The sequence below is a fragment of the Onychostruthus taczanowskii genome, unplaced genomic scaffold (genome assembly GCF_017590055.1).
Source record: "Onychostruthus taczanowskii isolate IOZ18803 unplaced genomic scaffold, ASM1759005v1 scaffold20, whole genome shotgun sequence".
Lineage (NCBI taxonomy): Eukaryota > Metazoa > Chordata > Aves > Passeriformes > Passeridae > Onychostruthus > Onychostruthus taczanowskii.
In genome coordinates this window covers 6823672-6843804 of record NW_024499240.1, presented here as the reverse complement: position 1 = coordinate 6843804, position 20133 = coordinate 6823672, and the positions used below count along the sequence as shown (strand labels likewise).

General features: G+C 37.2%; 1 protein-coding gene across 1 annotated transcript in view; it reads left to right on the top strand.

The window, feature by feature from the left end:
* PDE11A (phosphodiesterase 11A) overlaps positions 1-20133 on the top strand; it is a 105093-nt gene that overhangs the window by 3206 nt on the left and 81754 nt on the right. The window contains exon 2 of the mRNA XM_041403476.1: positions 9419-9577. Within this exon, the coding sequence (XP_041259410.1) occupies positions 9419-9577 (159 nt within the window). The remainder of the gene's footprint in view (positions 1-9418; positions 9578-20133) is intronic.

The window sequence follows — 20133 nt, the reverse complement described above, 5'->3', positions numbered from 1 at the left end:
CAGTGCAATCAGCATTACAATTTAATGCTGTCATGTCTTGCAATGTGTTCCATGCAGGCAGTCCCCTGTGCCCCTCAGACTGATTGTTTCAGGAAGTATTTGTAAATGACTGGTTGTGTTATTATCAGAGACAGCATACTATTTCAATGACACATTTATTCTTCTAAAAAGAAAAAATACCAAAAAAAATTTATTAGATGGGGCTTTTCCACAATCCAGGTCATTGTTACTGTTGTTGAGTGGGACTTTCAAAATCTGCTCATGTGAACAATCTTTCTTAATTCAATAAATGTACATAGATACAAGGTTTGGAATTAATATCACATATTGAGGACTGTATAATAATCACTTCTTTTGACACTAGACAATGACCATATGAGATCTCACAGTAGTTTAATTTATGAAGTTCAGCTTTGACTGAATAAACTTTTGGAGCCTCACAGCAATAGAAAATTCAACAAATAATTTATGGAAAGGTTTAGATTAATGTCACATAACTGATTCAAAAGTTGCACAATTTCATTTGTTTATAATTTTATATAATTTCATTTATTTATAATTTTAGCTGCAACATGCATGATCTGATATGCAAGTGTTAGCAGTACAGAGAATATGAGAAAAGGAAAGCAATTAGATACTTTCTTTCATTTTCATTTTGAAGCCAGTCTAAAACTGTTTCTCCTGAAATTAATCCAGTTGAATTGTAAATCAAACTTTCAGTCACTTTAAGTTCTAAAATAAGGCCTTGGACGCTCCCATATGTAAATTTGGGGAAGTATTTCTGACTCCTTTTTCATATGGGAATAATGAACTATATCTTGAGCACACATGTTGGAAGAAGAGTCAGATCTTACTGGCAAGGAAATTTGGGGCCTAAATCTCCATTGAGGCTCCTTTTGACAGAGAATAGATGTAGTTTCCATCATCATATTAAGCTCATTTTAAGTACACAGACAGAGACCATTACCTGTAGTTCTTAGAAGCTGTTTCCAAATGTAATGTTTTTTCCAGTTTGAAGCTGTGGATTTTTTCATGTCATCCATTCTTCTCACAGGACATCCATGGTGTTTAGCTGAAATTACTGATAATTAAAATTTTGTTCCATCTCTTAGAGCAGTATCTAAATAATAAACATTTTAAATTACAAGTAATGTTTGGTTATTGTTATACCATTAGCTGTGAAAAATTAGGAAACAATTTAATAGCATCCCAAATCCTTCTAACTAGTGGAAAAAATATTACCCTCTAGAATAGTAAGCATATATCAGAAAGTGGTGAAATATGTGTTCTGCCATTTTCCAGTGTCAGCAGAATAAAGTTTCTGCACATCTTATGTTAACTTCATAATTTTAAAAGTAGCTTTAAAAGACAGAAGACAAAAATGGCTTACCAGATGGATGTTTTAATAAAGCATGTAGCATAGAGGAGAAATATTAAAAGGAGTCACGCTAAGACATGAGTTTTGTAAGTTAGAGAAAGTGCTGTAAAATATGACCAATTATTTTTCAATATAGCTCAAGTCCTCAAAAAGAAAATATAACCACATTACTGCAACTGAAATCAAGGAAGTAAAACACAAATCAAGTTCTCTTTGTATGGGACTTTCCTGTTACCTCTTTCACGCTTAGGCCAAGTGTAGCACAGTTAATGCACACACAACCCTTCACTGCAGGTTTCAAACATCCTTCAATACCTGGGTGCAGGCGTGGTCTTTTTCAAGCGTTCCTGAGCATTCAGTGTCTCCTGCTGTGCCAGGACAGCATGACAGAGATGCTGTTCAGAGATGCAAACCTTTGAGCCTGGGAGGGCCCGTGAGGGGCTGCCTCTGGGTGCAGAAGGTCAAGAAGAGGCATGAGGCACTTTGCCTTACACAGGGTAGCTGTCGTCAGTAACATTAACAGCAGATCTCTCTCAGTTTCAAAGAGCAGTTAAAGCACTAAAACCCTGGGGCCTGGGAGGTTCAGCTCTGCAAGTGGGAAGCACTTCGTTCTGCTCAGCAGCATTGGACAGTGGCACCAACAGCTCAACGAATTTAGTGTTGACTCTTAACGAGGAGAGAGGTTGCTCTTAAGAGAGCAAAGATCATAAGACCTGGCAAGCAGAATACACAGTGGTTTTTAAAATTTCCATCTAATGTAGAAAAAACATATAAAACAGGTTTTCTTTGCTGTACATTAAATATGACTAGGAGGTACCATGGGGAATGCAGGAAATAACTGCAACAGTAAAAACGAAGATGCTTTGCATAAAAGGACACTCCAGCCCGTCATGCAAAATTTAGGAAAACTTGAAATTCTAAGTACAAGTCTGTGAATTGGTGAAGAGGTGTTGAAATTATCCCTGTGTCTGCAGCCCACTGGCTGTGAACATGCCTTTCATCCTTCATGTCACAGTGGTGCTGGCCTGGGAGAGGCCACATCTTTCTACAGGAGGCAGGTCCTGGGAAGGAAGGGCAGAGAGCCCTCAGGGCAGTAGCTGAGGATGTCTTTTCACCTCCTGTCACCTCCCTCACTCCATAAGTCTTCTCCAGGAGCAGTTTCTGACTGATGCGTTCAACATCCTAAGACCTTCCCAGGTCCACCACAACTCTCTGTAGATCCCACCAGGGGCAGGAGCTCCTGGCTGACACCAGGGTCACGTAGAGGGACACTCATCCAAAGCGAAGGCTCAGTTGTTTCATGTCCCCGTGCTGCTGCTGTGGATCCCCAGGACAGACAGGACTGTGCAGTGTACACTGCTGGTGGCAGCCTTCAGGCATGGTGAGGAGTCACACCTTCCCTCCAACTTGTGAGCAGGTGAAGCTGCCTCCCCCAGCAGGCAGGCAGTGGCCTGGCCCCCAGGGTTGCTGTCATTACTCTGCGGATCCTCACCTGCTTCTTGCTGCCCCAGGTGTGCTCACCGTGGATCTGATGCTGAGATATTTGGGATGAACAGTAGGTGGGCCAGCAGTGGCTGCAGTCAGGGTGCCCAGGTGGGGCTTCTTTGTCACAAGTCCTTGCACTAGTCCTCAGCTCTCCCTCCTGCAGCAGGTCCCTGGGCTGCTGGCCCTGCAGAGCTTTGGCAGGAAAAACTTTTTGGAGAGCTGGGGTTGTTTTCCTTTTGGTAAGCTGATAGACATTAACTGGTTTATTGCTCAGCCAATCCATCTGTCTGAAGAGTGCAGATGTTCTCCGATTTTTTTTACCTCAGACATTCTAAAATGTCTTTGTAGAACAGATGTGAAACTGGTGACATTCTGTGGCCTATAGTTCCTCATGAGAAAGTAGTAGATATATTTGATGAAAGCAGGTCAGTGACAAGGAGAAAAACCTGCAGGGATTGACCCTTCCGATTTTAGTTGAGGTCCGGTTAAAAGCACGAGACTGAGTAAAGCTGTAGTTTTGTGTGGTAAATGATTTTGGTTTATTCTGCTTGATTGGCTTTCAATTTTTCAAAACAAATGGATATTTCATTTTGGTTATTTACAGTTGTATGCTGTTGCATAGCTTTTCTATATAATAACAAATTTAAGAAGTATACATGCATCGTTATGCAAGTTAATTTGTTTTACTTTTCTAAAATAACCCTATTGGAAAACTATGAAAAATAAATGAAAGTGATGGCTCAGGAGTTATGTGCTTACAGACAACAGCAACTTTGTGCAGTCTGAGCTTCATGTCTCTAGAGTGTGCATCTCAAAATGAGTGCTGCTTTGTCATAATAAGACTGCTGCTGTAACACTTGAAACTGTGTTGCCCTCCTGAGTAATCTCCAGCAGGTGCTAGGTTTAAACCTATACACAGTTTTCTCTTGAAACACCCAGGAGTCTTGTTGGTTTCCTTGCTCAGAGGAGTATTAGCTTTCTAAAGCCACGTGTGTGTATATGTCTTGTATAAAGAATCATTAATATTTAGGAGATCAGCACTAAGCCCTGTCCCAAAGAAATGTTGGAACAAGATGGGAACATGGGCGTGGTTATAGCTGGTGCCCAGTGGGGCATCAGTCAGGGCTGGTAAAGGAGGGGAGACAGAACCACCACAGATGTCATCTCTAAATATTGAAAATTAGAGGAAAAATACTTTTCTTTGTAAACAATTTATTTAATAGTGATACAATCAGACCAGAAATGCACAGAATCTGCTGTACATAAGGCCACAATTTGACTCACTGTCGTGCTATTGGTGATGTGTCTGGAGTTTGTTTTGAAGGAAGAAAACAAAATCCTTATGTGATGGATCTGGCTAATGTCCTACAGAGGAATATTTTCTGACCCCTACTGCTGATCAGTTCAGACTATGAAGCATGAGCTGTAATTATGCTTATTAGCTAGGCACTCGTGTTTGCAGACTTGCTCGTGCTTATAAAGTCTTTTCTTCCTGTTTAAGACTATTATATGATTTTTTCACATGACTTTTGTGCAAGTCATAATTAGACAAATGTGTATTGTTACTAATGTCCATTGTCAAACTAATAACTGAAACAGTGCTCAGAAAGAGAGCTCATAAGTTGTATGAGACACTCCCACCAATCAAACTAAACAAAGCCCCAAAGTCCTGACATATGGGAGGGGGGGAAACACAAAAAAATTTTAGTATTGCATTGTTGCAAATCAACACCTTTTCCATTTTTACAAAGTAAGCTACTGTATAAATTCTGACTATAAATGGTCTTAGTTTTAAATCTGGAACTTAAATTTTTTTGAGATCAATGCTGTCTCCTTTTATAAAAATTGTTTAAGGAGTCAAGAAATAAGAGCTGGCTGAGCTGTTTCATGTGTCCTATCTGTTGTAGTAATTTTTTTCCTATAAGAATTATTGCTGTCACTGTATAAATAGTCACAATATAACTGGACTGTGCTTATTTACTTGGGAGAATTAGGTTTGCAATGCTGTTGCCTGGTACAAGTTTGTTCTCCTGCTGCCTTTGTCTCTGGGGATTTAGGGATTTTGGGGGAGATGACAGCAATAGCTGCAACAGTCCTTACATGGAAGTCTTGTCAGAGATTGCTTTATTAGTTGTGTTTTGTGTGTGAGTTTCTTGTCTACAAGGTTTCCCCTTATCTCCTGTAGTGGTTTATTGCTTGGGTTTTGTTTCCTGTTTATGCACAATGTAATTTGCACCATATGTGATTTTTAGAAAAGTGCATCTAGAACAGACTGCATGGCCTAATTTTTTTTAATTTGTATTTAGCATTTTTAATGTTATGCTTTGAATCTAGAGAACTTGCTGTCTTTTAGATTGCTCTTTTAGCTTTCTTGCTCTTTTTTTTCTTTCTATAAAAGCTTATGTATTATAATTACAGGAAGTGTGATTAGGAAAGTGAATCAAGTTATGAGATCTTCCAATTTCAATTTCTTTATTTTTGTAAAGGATCTTGGAGGATGCCTTTCTATAAATTCACTCAAACTTGTCTATCCCATGCAGTTGGGTACTTCAGTAACACTCAGGTATTAACAATGCTGTCATAATACTTGTATTAGTTATTTTTGGTGCAACTTAGCAACTTAATCAGGAACTTAAATACCATATAATCCTGAAATTTTGTTTTTTTTTTTTTTTTTTTTTTTTTTTTTAATTGAGCTCTTTATTAAAAAAAAACAAAGCAACAACAAAAAATGGTGCTGTAAATGGTAAAATATAATAGGCCAGACCTGTTAATAGAATATTTTTTGTAGTATTCTCTTCTCTGTCATCAGAAGATTTCAAATTGAGCCCTTTATTAAAAAAAAAAAAAAAACAACAAAGCAACAACAAAAAAATGGTGCTGTAAATGGTAAAATGTAATAGGCCAGGCCTGTTAATAGAATATTTTTTGTAGTATTCTCTTCTCTGTCATCAGAAGATTTCAAATAATAAAGTTTTCAAATAATAAAATCAAAAATATCTTTCTCTTTTAGCTGTCAGCTTTGGCTGAGGCATTTGGTGCATTTCACTAGATTAAACACTTTTCCTTAGATACTGAAGAAAGAGGAAGTGGCTTTGTCATGAAGACTTAATTCCTGGAAATATTATCAAGCAGGTTTTATCCTCCATTATAATATTCGATTCTTAGCTAACTTGGGTTAGGGTTATACATCTTTCTTTTGTTCAAAATCATGGTGATAATGCTCACGTAAAATTTACTAGTTTTAATAAAGTTATAAAAATACATGTTTTCAAGTTCAAAGAGTTATCCGATGTTGAAAACTCCAGAAAAACACAGTGAAACTTCTGTGTTTGTTAACAGTGTATGAACTACCAACTTTAACTGAAAATCAACAACCAAAAGGCAGTTGGTGAAACTGCTCAGAAGCCAAAACTTTAGCTGAAAGTTGAGATTCTGATAATGTATCATTCTAGAACACTAATGGAAAAAAAAATCTTTCTGTACCTTAATCTGCTCTTCTACAGAATAAACCCATGAAGATATTTATCTGTTCTCATTCACTGGCAAGCTTCAAATATATCCAAAAACCTGGGACTACATTGTTCCTGAGCAGGGAACTGGATTACCAGCACTTAGATTGATGGATCAAACTTGCTCTCTTCTATGTCTTTACTTCATTCATCTTTCACAGGGCAACATTTACAGTCAATAAATATCTTTAAGGCTAGGATAGGGTTTGTCTTACAGAGTAACTTTTCATTGATGGCAGATGTGAAATTCCAGTTAAAAATGCCTCAGCCTTCACATTTTTAATATCTCTGTGTAGAAAACTCATTATGTAGAACCAAAGCAGTATTTAGTATTTCTTTAAACAGTCAGTGGAAGACTTCAATTAATGAGTGTTCTTGCATGAAAATACTGTAAGTACAATTACAATTATGGTGAAGTCTCCCTCTCAAAAGCTTTTATTTAGTCTGCCCCTGATTTTTGAATATATATTTTAATGGTAAAAAACTGAAAAGCTAGTGCTGCATTGCTGTCATAAACACTGAGACTCCTTACTACCCAGGGCCCTGCTGCAAATGAAGACCCTGTTGTGTTGCAGGCTGTTCCAACATGTGGGATAATACAGTTTGCAAACATTTTGAGATATCATCTGACAGAGCTTCTCTCTGATTTACCAGCTTTCTTGTCAGCTGCTAAACAGGCCTCCTTGCTCAAGGTTACTACCCTGTGGGGAGAGGGAGGGTTATAAATATTTTCCGTTCTTGGCCATCACAGTTCACACCTGGGCATTAAAGTTTTTATTGGTACTGTTAAACTCAGTAAAACCACTCTTTTAGATCCTGCCACGTGTGTCCTAATATGACAATATGAAAGAAGAGTGTGGGAATAAAAGGTTTGGAACATAATGCAGGTCATCCAGTCACTGTGTTCTGTGCATATTGCATGGTCCAACAATATCCATGTTGCCAGGAACAGCATTTTATTTTCTTCACTTATATATCTCTCCTCATCACTTATTCAAATGTCACCCACATGAAATTCTGGCATACTTTTCCACAAAAGAGTAGGGGTAGGTTCACATCTTCATGGTTCTCAGCTTTTACCAAGTTATTGAGTTTTTTGTCCATAATGCCTCATTTTTCCAATTAAACACATTCCCTTTCTTAGACTACTGTACCTTTAGTTTTGGTTTTAAGACATAATACCCTTCTGAAAAAGGTCATCCAGTTCTCTAGCATCAGAGGATATAATCTGATATCCTGCTTCCTCCTAGTGTAGGGTTCCAGGGGGAGAGACACAGAGAGAGGCCTGTTGGAAAGGCAGTGACCACATATAACACATGAATGGAGTGTTTTCAGATGAGAAAATCTCAACTCACTTTTGGTGTGACCAACAGCTGTTGTGGTTTTTTCAGTTCAACTGCCCCTTGAGGGTTTGATTTTTTTGTAAGGCCCTCTAGGTGTCAATCAACAACAGTATTGCTACTCAAGGCACACTGTTGTTTCAGTGTTTTCCCCATGTACTCTGCTTTGCTTGGTACAAAATTAGTAGAGCAGGGACTGTCTCTTCAGTAGCACAAAATATCTTACCAATATTTCAGCAACAGCAGCTAATTCCAAAGAGTAGTTCAGACATTATCAGGAAGTACTGGAAGAAAAATTTAATTTATTCATTAGTGAAGCCCACTGTGTGATAATTGCATTGCATTTTCCTTTCTTCTGTTGTAGAAGAACTGTATCTTTCTAGGCAGGATTCTCTGTGATGCAGAACAGTTCAGCTTCTACTGAAGTTGATATAAAAGTGTTTAGAAGCATTTGGAAAGATCACAAGATCAGGCAGATCTGCATCCTTGATGCTGTTATTAAAAAACATCCATCATGGGAGTTCTGGCTCTCCCAAAGAAGTTGTTGGGTACATTTGGTATTAATTCCTTCTGGTTGAGATGTTGGAAAATGTGCAATAAGTAATAAAGTAGCCAAATGTATATGCTAAGCTGGGTAAAAATAGAGAATTTCTAAATCATGTCTCAAAGCAAAGAGAAGAGACTATTTCTATAGCATCTGGAATTTACAACAGGAAAATAGATAAAAAATTGTCAAGAAAAAGAAATTGTCAGTTTTTAGTATCAGTAAAAAATGATTGCATTGCTCATCACAATCAAATTAAGGACGATGTGGATTGTTTTCATGACTTGAGACAAATATGGGCATTATTTCACAGCCAATATTGATTACACTTTTGAAAACAAAAAGTTGTGCCTAATTTTGTACAACAGTTTAATTCCTTTATGTTAGGAGAGTTTGAGCTGGCTTTAACTATTGCCTGCAGCACAATGCTAACTTTACCCTTAGGAAAGGTGAACAGAGGAACAGAGCTGCTGCCAGTGAAGAGCAGTAATTTCCTCCCTGGCTGATAGAAGAGCTGTTGAAGACTATGCTCCACCAAGATGAACAAAAGTGATGTCAGCACTACCTCTTAGGTTTTCATCCTCCTTTGAGTTACTTTATGATCTTCAATTTGGGCTTTACTGTTCCAGAGCATGGATTGCTGCACAGTGCCTTTTTTGAACAGGGACATTCCTGTACTTAGTTTTGCAGAAAGAGCTGAGGTTTTGACTGTATTTCTTTGAGTGTGTGTTTGTACTGGATCCAGTCCACATAACCAGTCATACTTGAATAGAGAAAAATGGGCCAAAAAGAGTTTCCATTTACTTGAGAGAGACATTGTGAGCATCTACAGAATATGGGTGTGAAATGGCAGCAGGGCCTGCCAGAAGTGTGTATATAAGGTAATGTTACTAATGGCAGATATCAGTCTCTGCTGACACTCTTCTAATTGAGGTAGAAATGTGGGACTTCAGTGAATGTGATTATGTAATGGTAAACTTGTACTGATCCTCTGAGAAAAGTAAGGAAAAAACTAATAAAGAATGGCCTGATAACAGAGAAGCAACAGCCTAATGCTACTGAAAAATACCATATCAGACATTGAGAAAAGTACTTTGCTGTCTGAAGAAAGCTTAGATATATGAAATATATGTTAATGTTTCCTAATTTCCTTTTGAAGGATCGACGCTTTAATGATGAGATTGACAAACTGACTGGATACAAGACAAAGTCACTCTTGTGCATGCCCATAAGAAACAGTGATGGAGAGATTATTGGTGTTGCCCAAGCAATAAATAAGACTCCAGGAGGTGCCCCTTTTTCTGATGATGATGAAAAGGTAAGGTTACCTTTACTTTTGCATGCTTTCTAAATTTTTTCTCTAATTCAGTAGACTTGTCTAAAGAGACTTAATCTAAATTAGGAAATAGCACATCATTTGTTTTTATGATGTTTTTCTAGAAGTGCACAACAAAGTGTACATTTTTGTTGTTTTCAATAGAAAATGTAATAGCAATAAGAAAGAAAAAAAGAAAATAGAAAATCTGTCGTGTAAATGTCTGAGTTCCTCTGTTAATCTTATGCAGACCTTTTTTATGTAGTAGGCCTTAGTAGGAAGACTTCTTTATTTTTGAAAACTTCACCTGTAAGAATTAGTTTGGGAAGAAATTAGCACATTCCTAAGCTTGCTGACAATAAAAATCAAGATCTTCTCTTAATACTTTCCATGGGATAAATGCCTGTAGCATATACAAAAGAAATTTTATTTTGGAGGAAATTATGCATATACAAATCTGTTATTCTCAAATATTTGAGAGTTGCAAATACTTAAGGATGAAGAGGATGGGAAGGAATGCCAGGTATGTGTATCTCAGGTGGAATTTGGAGAGCAAAGTGAGCTCAAAAGGAGAAAAGTAGAAGTATCTGCAAAGAAGGAACCTGAATTAAAGACAGGGGGAAATAGGAAATGCTGTTGAAGGAAACTGTATTCAGCTGACCATGGAGGGAAAATGGGCAGGAGGCCAACGTGTGACTGGGGAAGAGAATGGTAGAGAGCAGCAAACTGGAGAGGAACAGAACTGCAACTCTGTCAGCCCAGGAGAGAGAAATGGAATCTCCTTTAAGCACCTAACAGGGAACTACTCTTCTGTGTATTGAAATAGTGTTGAATCTCGTTTTTGTGTAAGTGTAGTTAGAGGCAGACTTTTCCTCCAAAAAGCTCTTTATATTGATTTAAATGCAGTTAATGTTGTACATGCTTTTTTTAAAAATAAAAATAATTAACTTTTGTTTTTTATTTCTGCAAGGTGTTTGTGTAACTGATTTAGCATAGTCATTTAGATTGAATTAACTAACTTTAAATATAACTCTCAATTTTCAGATGGTACTTTATCTGAAGTTATCCAGCACTTCTTAAATTCCTTCTTTATAAGCTGTCTAAAGTTGTGTAACCATAGGTTGCTTCTGAGTTACTTTTGATTCTTGAGAATCCTGGATGTTGAATATTGATTTATTAGCAATGTGTGCCTCAATAGGTAACTAAATGCAAATTAAACTTTCCCTGTATATGGGTTTTCAGCACTTCTTTTTATTAGTACTGTCCTTGTAAAGGGAATTTTGTTTCAAATACAGATTTAACATGGGTCCTACATTTGATTATCATACATTCAACTAGCAAAACAACTGTGTATATTTGAATTGTGTATTACATAAATGTTCTAATGTGTAAGTATTTGATGCTGAGGCATTTGCTTCCATACAGTGACTACCAAATATTATCTAAAAATCAGCAAATTGCCCATACTTTGTCGTCTTTATTTTGTTCTTAGTAATTTAGATCATTGTTATAGTTATAAGCCTGTATGTTAGAACTCTTCAAGAATATATTGAATGGGTTCTGACATGTAGATTTTATGGAAAAGTAAATGAGAACATAACAATCATTTTGCCCTGTAATAGATCTTGGATTTAATGAGGCCTGGCAGGCCATGCGTTGTTATTTCAAAACCCATGCTTTTAAGTTTTTTTCACTCAGTTGGTAACCTAGAAAGCATGATATACCTCTGGGTAGCAAGAGAACACATACTTTCAAGAGAACTGTCTTGCAGGATTAGCAAACAGGTATTTTTAACCATAATATCAGCATAGATATTTGTGAGGAAAAAAGGCAGGTGAAAACTGAGAAGCCTCTCTTCAGAATAAGAAAAGAAAACTTTGGCAGCCTGTGTATTGAGGTGGCTTGTGCAGAAAAGCCTGATGAGTAGCTGGCAAAAGACCTATATGCAGCTTTATGTTGATGTTACAGTTTCTGACAATCAGCAGCTTCAGAATGGTTAGAAAATGAAAATGTAAATTAGCAGTCTTTTTCCTACCCCCGAAAACCTCTCAGAGAAATGTGAGTATCGTTTGAGTCTGGCTTTTGTTTGCGAGTGTCATTCCTCTCTTAGTATTGTGTGAAGCAATTAAAATAATCTGTTGGAGTTTTTTTATAAAATGACAAGACTATATTGTCTAATGAAATGTCTCTTGGCAGCACTGCTGTCTCGAGTCAATAGGAAACAAAGACTTATGTTTTCAATTAGAATTAAGTAGATGGTAGCCTCATTTTTATGTATTCTTAGTTGTTTTCAGGAATTTAATAGCAAATAAAATATTTAAGGTTTGAGGAGTTTTTAATGTTCTCAAGCTGTAACCAAGTTTATATTTTGCAGTATCTAAAATGGAGTGTTGCAAAGTTCTTATGGTTTTGGTTTTTGTGGCAAATTCTCAGGGTTTTCTTTTACATGTCTGACCACAGTGTTAAAAGCACAGCACTAGAACAAATAGAAGTGAATTTTCCACATTTAATATTGTTTCCCACTGCGAAATTTCTTTTTCTCCTTTTAGTGTTAGGGATGTTTTACCCAATTAATTGTTTAAGTGCAGAATTAGATGACAGCCACAGGCATGAGAGAAAGACGCTCAGTGTCACAATGTATTTTGTCACCTCGACGTTAGTGGCTCAGTTGAACAGACTATTTTGGAGATTTTCAGTTTGATACAAATAATATTAGAATACCTTATTACCCATAATAGTCATCACTATTATATCATGTTGTGTAATTGGTAACTTTTGGGAAAAATAGCACTTTTACATGTATTTTGCAAATGAAGAGACCTGTTCAACAGACAAAGAGCAGAGAGATAAAAGCCCCGAACCCTTGGAAAGAACTATGCACCCAACATGCATTCCCTGTGCTGGGCTGAAGATTCACTTAAGGGTATGTGCTGTTTGCTGGTGAGTCATACATGTTCCAGGACTGCTGAGAAAAGCCTAACAAGACTTTGACAGTGTGTGGTTTCGATTATTTCTGCCCTTTAGAGTATTCTGAAATTCAGTGCCAAAACAAATCCAGTCCTCCATCAGAGAGGCTTAACAAACAGCAACAGCAGCTCCGTGGTCACTTAAATTGGCATTCTGGTTCTCTCTGCCTCTGACGTCCTCCTCGTCTGAGAGAAGAGAATTGACTGCAGGGACAGTACCCAGGGCTGCCAGCTCAAGTTAAACCCAGCTGGCTTTGCTAAAAACCAGTGGTTTGAATGCAGTGAGACCTGGGAGGGGGAAGTAAAAACCGGATTTGTTGTCTGCGCTCTGTAGGTGGTTTTATTAAGTATATATGTCTATAAAGTACAGGATTTATCTGATGTGTATTTGGTTTGTGGGGGCTTGAAGATAAGTGTTCTCATGCTCCAACATCTTATTTCTCACATTCCTAATAGCAGCCTTGTGATTCTGAATTTTCCAATTTATTGTGCTCTTTTTGGTCCATATTCATTAAAGCTTGAATATATCCTACATCAGGTCTACCATAGTGATGAATGATTTCCAGGGATTTTGCTATACCTGCTAATTCATTTTCTGTGAGTTTTTGCATTATGAGCTTAGAGTCATGCTGGCAAATAGCAATTTTAAAGTCAGTAAGGACCATTCCTTCATCTTAGGGAAGTAATCAACTGTAAATAAAACTACTAGGAAAGGAAGTGATCCAGAACAGGCAAGCATCTCTGGCTGCTATGAAAATGATAACTCCAGCTCTGTGAATGTGTGGAATTTACAAAAAAAACCCACCTGAAAATAACTGATGGATCCACTACAAAGGAACAAATTAGAAACAAATTTGATAAAGAAATTTTTTTGTGTGTGTTCCATATATGGCAGTATGTGACAACCTCCTGCTAATACCTGCCTTAGTTCTCTTGCTTGGCATTGACACTCCAAAAGCTATTATTTAAAAATGGCTTGATCCTCAAAGGTATCATGTGGCCCATATGTCACGTATCTCCCAGTGCAAGAGACAAATTTGCAGAAAGAAGACTGAAAATAACGAAGACATTTGAAGGATGAAGGTGCTGAAGCACCACAGCTATCTGGGAAAACGCTAATGGTCTATTAGGCACACTTCTCGAAAAGTACATGCTACACAAATCTAAATTAAAATAAATCACAGTAACTGAACTGTCTTGCTGAGGGAGCTTAAGGCAATTTGCCACTAGGATATTTGCTTTATCAAGGCAGTTTAACACCGTTGGTTTGCAACCAACAGCACAGAATGACTGCCATGACAGACATTTGCACAGACTTCTTTCAGTCTTGTATACATTTAGTCATGCTTTCAAGTTAAGCTGAAAGTCTAGATTTCTTTTTAATTACAGGACTCGAAATGTACTCAAAACTTAAAACCTCCCTATATCAGTACCTCTGTTTTGAGACTGGTGGTTAATATTTGAATTAGGCATCTATCTCTGAGGTATGGAAATCTGCCTAAGATGTGTTGCAGGGATATTTCAGTGAACCATATATTTTTTCAAATATAAATGTGTATTTTCCTCGTGGGATGCTTTGTTGCTGTGTGTTTATGGTACATATTACATTAAGTTCTTGATACTTGCTTGATGCCTCTAGATGTTATCATAAAACAAAAAAAAGGTCAGATTTGGTGCCGGGAAGGGTTTCCTGTATGGAACAGCTCAAGATAAATTGTCATGGGGTTTTTTGTGGCGACTGGAGTTTTGTTCTTACCTTCCTTACTCTCCCTATTATACAAGACATCTGGATTCTTCCTGCAATTGCCAGCAGGAATCTGAACCTGTTGGTTCTTCCCGTATTGCCTGTGCTTGTATCTTCTTAATTAATGTGGAGAGACTTGAATAAATAAGAGCTCTTATCTGTAAACCTTGACTGTCATTTGGCTAATATTTGTAGTATTTGAGTCAGAGATCACTAAACTAGACTAGAATCTCTGCTGACTCAATGGGCTTTTTAAAATCAAACTTCTGTTCCTTTGTAACATATGAACATTTAATTAATGCAGACCCCCAAGTCTATTTATTAAGCTTAAATTCATCCATGTCAGATCGCTGAAAAGAGATTAGTTAAGGAGCAGTTTTGGCTCCTATTGCTTCCACTGAGACAGGTTCACAATCGACTATGCTGCTTTCCTTCATGCTTTTTTCAGTCACATCATCAAAAATTACTTTTACTAATTATATCCTTCTTAGAAAGAAATCCAGAGCACTGATGAGGATAACTTATATATTCAGAGACATGAATTATGAAGCATTCAGTAGTACCTTCAGACTAAATCTTACTAACAGAAATGCTGCGTGTTCCTGCAGATTCTGAAGCACAGGAATAGCCCTGGAGCTTGTGTTGTGTTTTCTCCTCTTGTTAGCATTCACAAGGCATTGCAGCAGGAGAAGGGAGCCCAGATCTCTACTGGTCAAACACAAGAACAACTTCTCAGGAAGCCTGGTAATGCAACCAGATGCCATGATCATGGAAGCCTTTGTGCAGTCATACTATGTTATTCAATCAGAAGTGAATAAATTTTTCAACAGGAAGCCTAAAAGCTAAGAATTCTGCAGTTCTGGTGGTAACGCCCAGACACCTTAGTAACTAGAAAGGGGATGTTAATACTACATTTTTTGATTAATAGATTTTTCACTTCAAAGCTTGGAATACCAAGACAACAATAATACAAAGGCTCAGGAGGATCAGAATTTTGTTTGATACATCTGTCATCAGAAAGAAAGCCTGTGGGTCTTGAAAGCCATGATGTGTACTTGTGTTACAGTGTAACACCTAGGTACTGTCTACATAAGGAATTGATTAGAAAAGCTAGTTTTTGTTATTTGTTTCATGGTTTGTTTTAAGGTTTTGTTTTGTTTTTTTTTTTAGTGAGTTTCTGGTTTTAGCTTTCTTGCTCTTTTTTTTTTTTGGTTTTTTTTTTTTTTTGTTTGGTTTTTTTTTTGTTTTGTTTTGGTTTTTTGTTTTTTGTTTTTTTTAGGAGAAAACCCTGTTTTTCCATTACCTAAGGAATACAGTTTTTACTTTCAGCTGTCTTTCTTTTCTTGGCAAAACTCCCTTAAACCAAGTAAATTATTTTGATCAGATGACTTATTAGAAAAATCTTGTTTGCTTGAAGTGAAATCTGCACTGGGGCCCTGTTACAGAAGCATGTAAGAGGAAACCTTTGTGGTCAACAGCTGGTGAAACCTTTATTTCTGACAGTTACTGGAGATGTGCCCTGTGGGCTGGAGGGGAGGATTTGGTCCCTAGTGAAGTGTTTTCTGAACTTCTGTCAGTCTATCCAGTTCTCCCTAGTTGTTCTTCATAATAACTTCAAGGCTTGATATACTTTTAGAAAATAGCATTTTGCATCTCCTGTGAATTTCCTATCTTTCCTGAAGCAGAATGAAATGTTCATACAGCAGTTCCTGCCATCAAAAGTATTTCCCCCTGGAATAGTGATGCAGAGCCTATCTGTAGCTATAGGTTACATGATGAGATATTGAAAACCTCTTAGCAAATAATTTTGCTAAAATTTAAGTCAACCTCTGACCTTCAGCAAGTTAATACATGTTTAATAAGCAACTGTAATTAAAACAGTATAGTTGTTCTAGCACTGATTCACAGTATCCCTTGAGCGAATCACTTTACAGTGATCTCTCTTCTGAAACATAATTCTAAAAATGGCATTACGTGGTTCCATATGTGCTATCAGATTTTCGATTTTAAGTATTCTTACTTTATAGTAAGGAAATAATTTTCCTCTTCTTTTTGACTCAGTCTGAGCTTTTGAAGCCTTGTTGACTGATTTCTTTGCATGTAGCATCCCTTATTGGAACAGATGTGGTTAAAAAACCACCAAAACAATTTTAACAAATCTGTTTCAGCAGTTTGTTTAATAGCTCTGGCTTTGCATATAGTATTTCATATCTCTGTCCCAGCTTTACCTATGGTGTTTCTCACTCCCATGAAAATTGTGCCACCCTGCTGTCTTTGATTGGTTTTGCAGAAGTGTAGCTGCTCTTTAACTGGCAAACTCCTGACTGTACATAAGAAGAAATTCAGCCCTTATCCATGCAAACTTTGCAACTGTCCACCTGAGGATTTCCTGTCTGCATCCCAGCAGCTGGAATATGTAAGCAGCAATATAGCTGTAATGCCTGTTAGGAAGATGCAGAAATGTGTCTCCCCTGTATCTGGGAAATAGCTGTTTAAATCTGTGGACACAAATGAATAAAACTCTTGTCCTCATCTTTCATGGGACCTTTCTCTGTCAGCAGCTAAAAGCAAATGCCTGGAATGAGGCAAGCACAGGATGGTATTTCTCTCATATAGCCCAACAGTGTACTGTTATTTGCAGCTCAGGACCAGACATGGTATCTGTGTATTTAATACCACCCCAGGGATTTTCTGCTTAGGAATTTATTCTGGCATTTCTTGAAGCAAGAAAAGTTTTAAATTTCACAATATCCTGCACACTGTATGAAGAACTGCCATGTGACTTTAAGTAAGTTAATGTTATTCCTTCTTGTTTTGCTTTTAGTGAACAGAGTGAAAAGTCATTCCCTATTCATTTTCATCCCAGTTGTTTTGCCTCAAAAATCTTCACCAGTTCCCACCTGGTGCAGCAATTTTTTCTGTAGTCATCTGTTTGTTTTGGCAGGAGGGGCGCCTGCTCCCCAAAACCCCTGGTCAATGCCTCTTCACTGCTCTGGCCATTGGTACTTTTCATGTCTGGAAAAGTAGAAGACATTTGAACCAATGTTTTGTACACTTGAGCCTGATAAAACAACAACTGCACTTTTCTTAGCATTTTAAAACTACTTTTACTTATGCCCAGAACTGTTTTTGAAAGCCTGGGCATGTCTTCATTGCTTCTGTTATCATCTTGCTGTCACTGCATTACCATGAAAAAAAAAAATGTTTGTCCCTTAACTAGCTAGTTAATTTTGCTGATTGTTAGTTTTAGCAAAAACTGTGTCTGTTCATATGAAAGATTCCATAGCTCCCTGAATCACTGAGGATGCTGTATTTTTAATTCAAGAAACTCCAGCGTACAACAAAGCATGAAAAACATGGGTTACCAGTAAAATTAGTCAACAAGATTAAGAGTTACTGGGCAGCCAGATTACATATTCTACACTGGAGCTCACTGAAATTATGAAAGCTGAAGTAATTTAACCTTTAATGATAATAATTTTGCATCTTTTGCATAGCTGACAAGAGCTAAACTAGGGTTAAAACAATTTTATGATGTATTTTGTACTTGAAATGTTGTAGCTGTAAGAGAATTGAGCCACATTGTTCATAATAGTGAATGGTGGTCAGAAATTTCAGGCAGTAAATTATGCAGTGCACTTCAGGTAACCCTTAACAGGTTTATTGAACTGTATTTAGAAAAATGTTTCCTGTGAACAGCATGGTGAGAGAGGCAGGGCACCAGGAGGAATGCTTCATTTAACAGTACTTTGTGAAAGCTCTGAGTAGGACCCTTAATTGTTAATTTGGTCTCTGGGAAACCTTATTACTTAGAATAATTATCCACATACATTATTAGTGAAACAAGAAAAAACAATAGAATAGAAAACAATATTTGTACTGACAGCTATTAAAACTAAAGTCTTTGGACTAAACTTGACATATATTTAACCTTAGTATTAATTTGCTGGCAACTTGCTGTCCATGTGGCAGAATGGGTAAAAACAAACCTTGTTCTTTTCTGGTTTTTTTTTGGGGTGAGGTTTGTGTTGGGTTTTGGGGGTTTTTTGTAAGAAAAAGCTTTTGCTGTATAAAAACAGACTAGCATTTGCAAAGCTGGTGTCATGGTTACAAAGCAAATTCATTGATAATAGCTCTCCAGTGTTGTGGCAGGGTTTTAGTGCCAAGCAGCAATGGGCTTGTGGACATCCAAGAGCTGAGCATGTCCTAGCTGCCATGTGGTGAGTGTCAGTGGGAGATCCTATAGGACAGCAGGGCCACATGTTGTGGTCTGAGCTGGAGCAGCCCTGCAGACTTGCCCCACTGAGCAGAACAGCTGTGAATATGGTACTACTCCCTGCTGAGGAGAGGAGGCTTTGAAAGGAGGAAGCTTGCCAAGACATGTTACCATAAACACAATCTGAATTTTCTTTTTCTGTCACCTCAAGTAGAAAATATATCTAGTGGGAGCCTTTATACTTGCTTCTGTGCTTGAATCACCAAGGTTGCTCATCTGCTCTAGCCTAGGGTTTCAGGGCTTCTTCAACTCAAATTGTAAAGTCATGAGCTTTTAATCCTGAATGTCCAGAAATTTTGATTTTCAGTGGTGGCAAAGTTTGATGCTACCCTACTGGACATGCACAGGAGCTGAAATGTCACCTCAATAATACAGCTGCTTCAAGGGTAAACTCTGATCTCTAGTCTCTTAAACATCAAATAATTCTGAACTTCAAGAAGTTGGTAAAATTAGAGCAGTGAAGATGTGGATGATTTACAAAAGCTGAAGTCTGCCTGCAGAAGTATTAAACCAGCAGACTGAGGAGAAGCTTCTCACTAACAAATCAGAGCAACTGCATTTAACGCACATTTTGGAAAAACATACATGTTTTTATAGAGACTGTAGTTTGCCCTATAAGTGGAGAAATTACTTCTAGTTTTGTGTGATTTCATTAACATCTGACCACTGGGTGATGAACTCAGTAGTTGCTGCCAGACCAAGCAGTTCAAATAGAAATGGGAAGTATTTTATGTTTCTGAATAGGATTTTGGGAGATCACCACACATAGGAAACAGAGGCAATTCCAGTGGGATATGAAAAACCACCATAAAAGCCTTGAGCATTTTATGTGTTCATCTATCAGTTTGAATTTGTTGCATTAATGCTTACTTTTGGAAGAATAAAGAGGTGGGGGTTGTTGGTTGGTTGGGGTTTTTTTCCCCCTCAACCTATTACAGCTTTTAACATTCTTTAAAATTTAAAATTATAATTTAAAAATTAAATTCCATTCTCAGAGTAGGAATGGTGAGAAACTTATTTGATAAGCCTCTGCATATAAGGAGGATTCAATAAAAGGAATATGAAAATAGTTCGACTGAGTAAGTACTCCATGATCATGTTCCTCACTGATGTCATACTTCAGTGGTATGTCCTGAATATTAAAACAAAATACTTCTATTATTGTTTCATCAGGTACTTAGACTTTCTTTTAATGAAAACTGAACTAGAGATGAATAATCAGAATTGATTCTAATTTAATTGTATTATAATATGCATGGCCTTCTGTTTTGCATCTGCTGTCAGTTTTGTGGATTTTATTAGAATAGATATGTCAAGTCAAATACTAAGATCTATTTTTGCTTATATAAAAAGATTAAATGTTAGTTGCTTGTAGTAGAATGCGATATTGGAGCAGGAAGCATCTAACTGTTAAAACAGTATCTCATGAATATTTTTAAACAGAACCTGCTTTTTTGGCATAGTTGCTGTACTTCTGACGGGAAGTTACAGGGAGACTTTATATAAATATAATTGTGAACAGTTGAATATAACTGTGAATCATGAAAGTGAATATCAGGAACAATAACCGGAA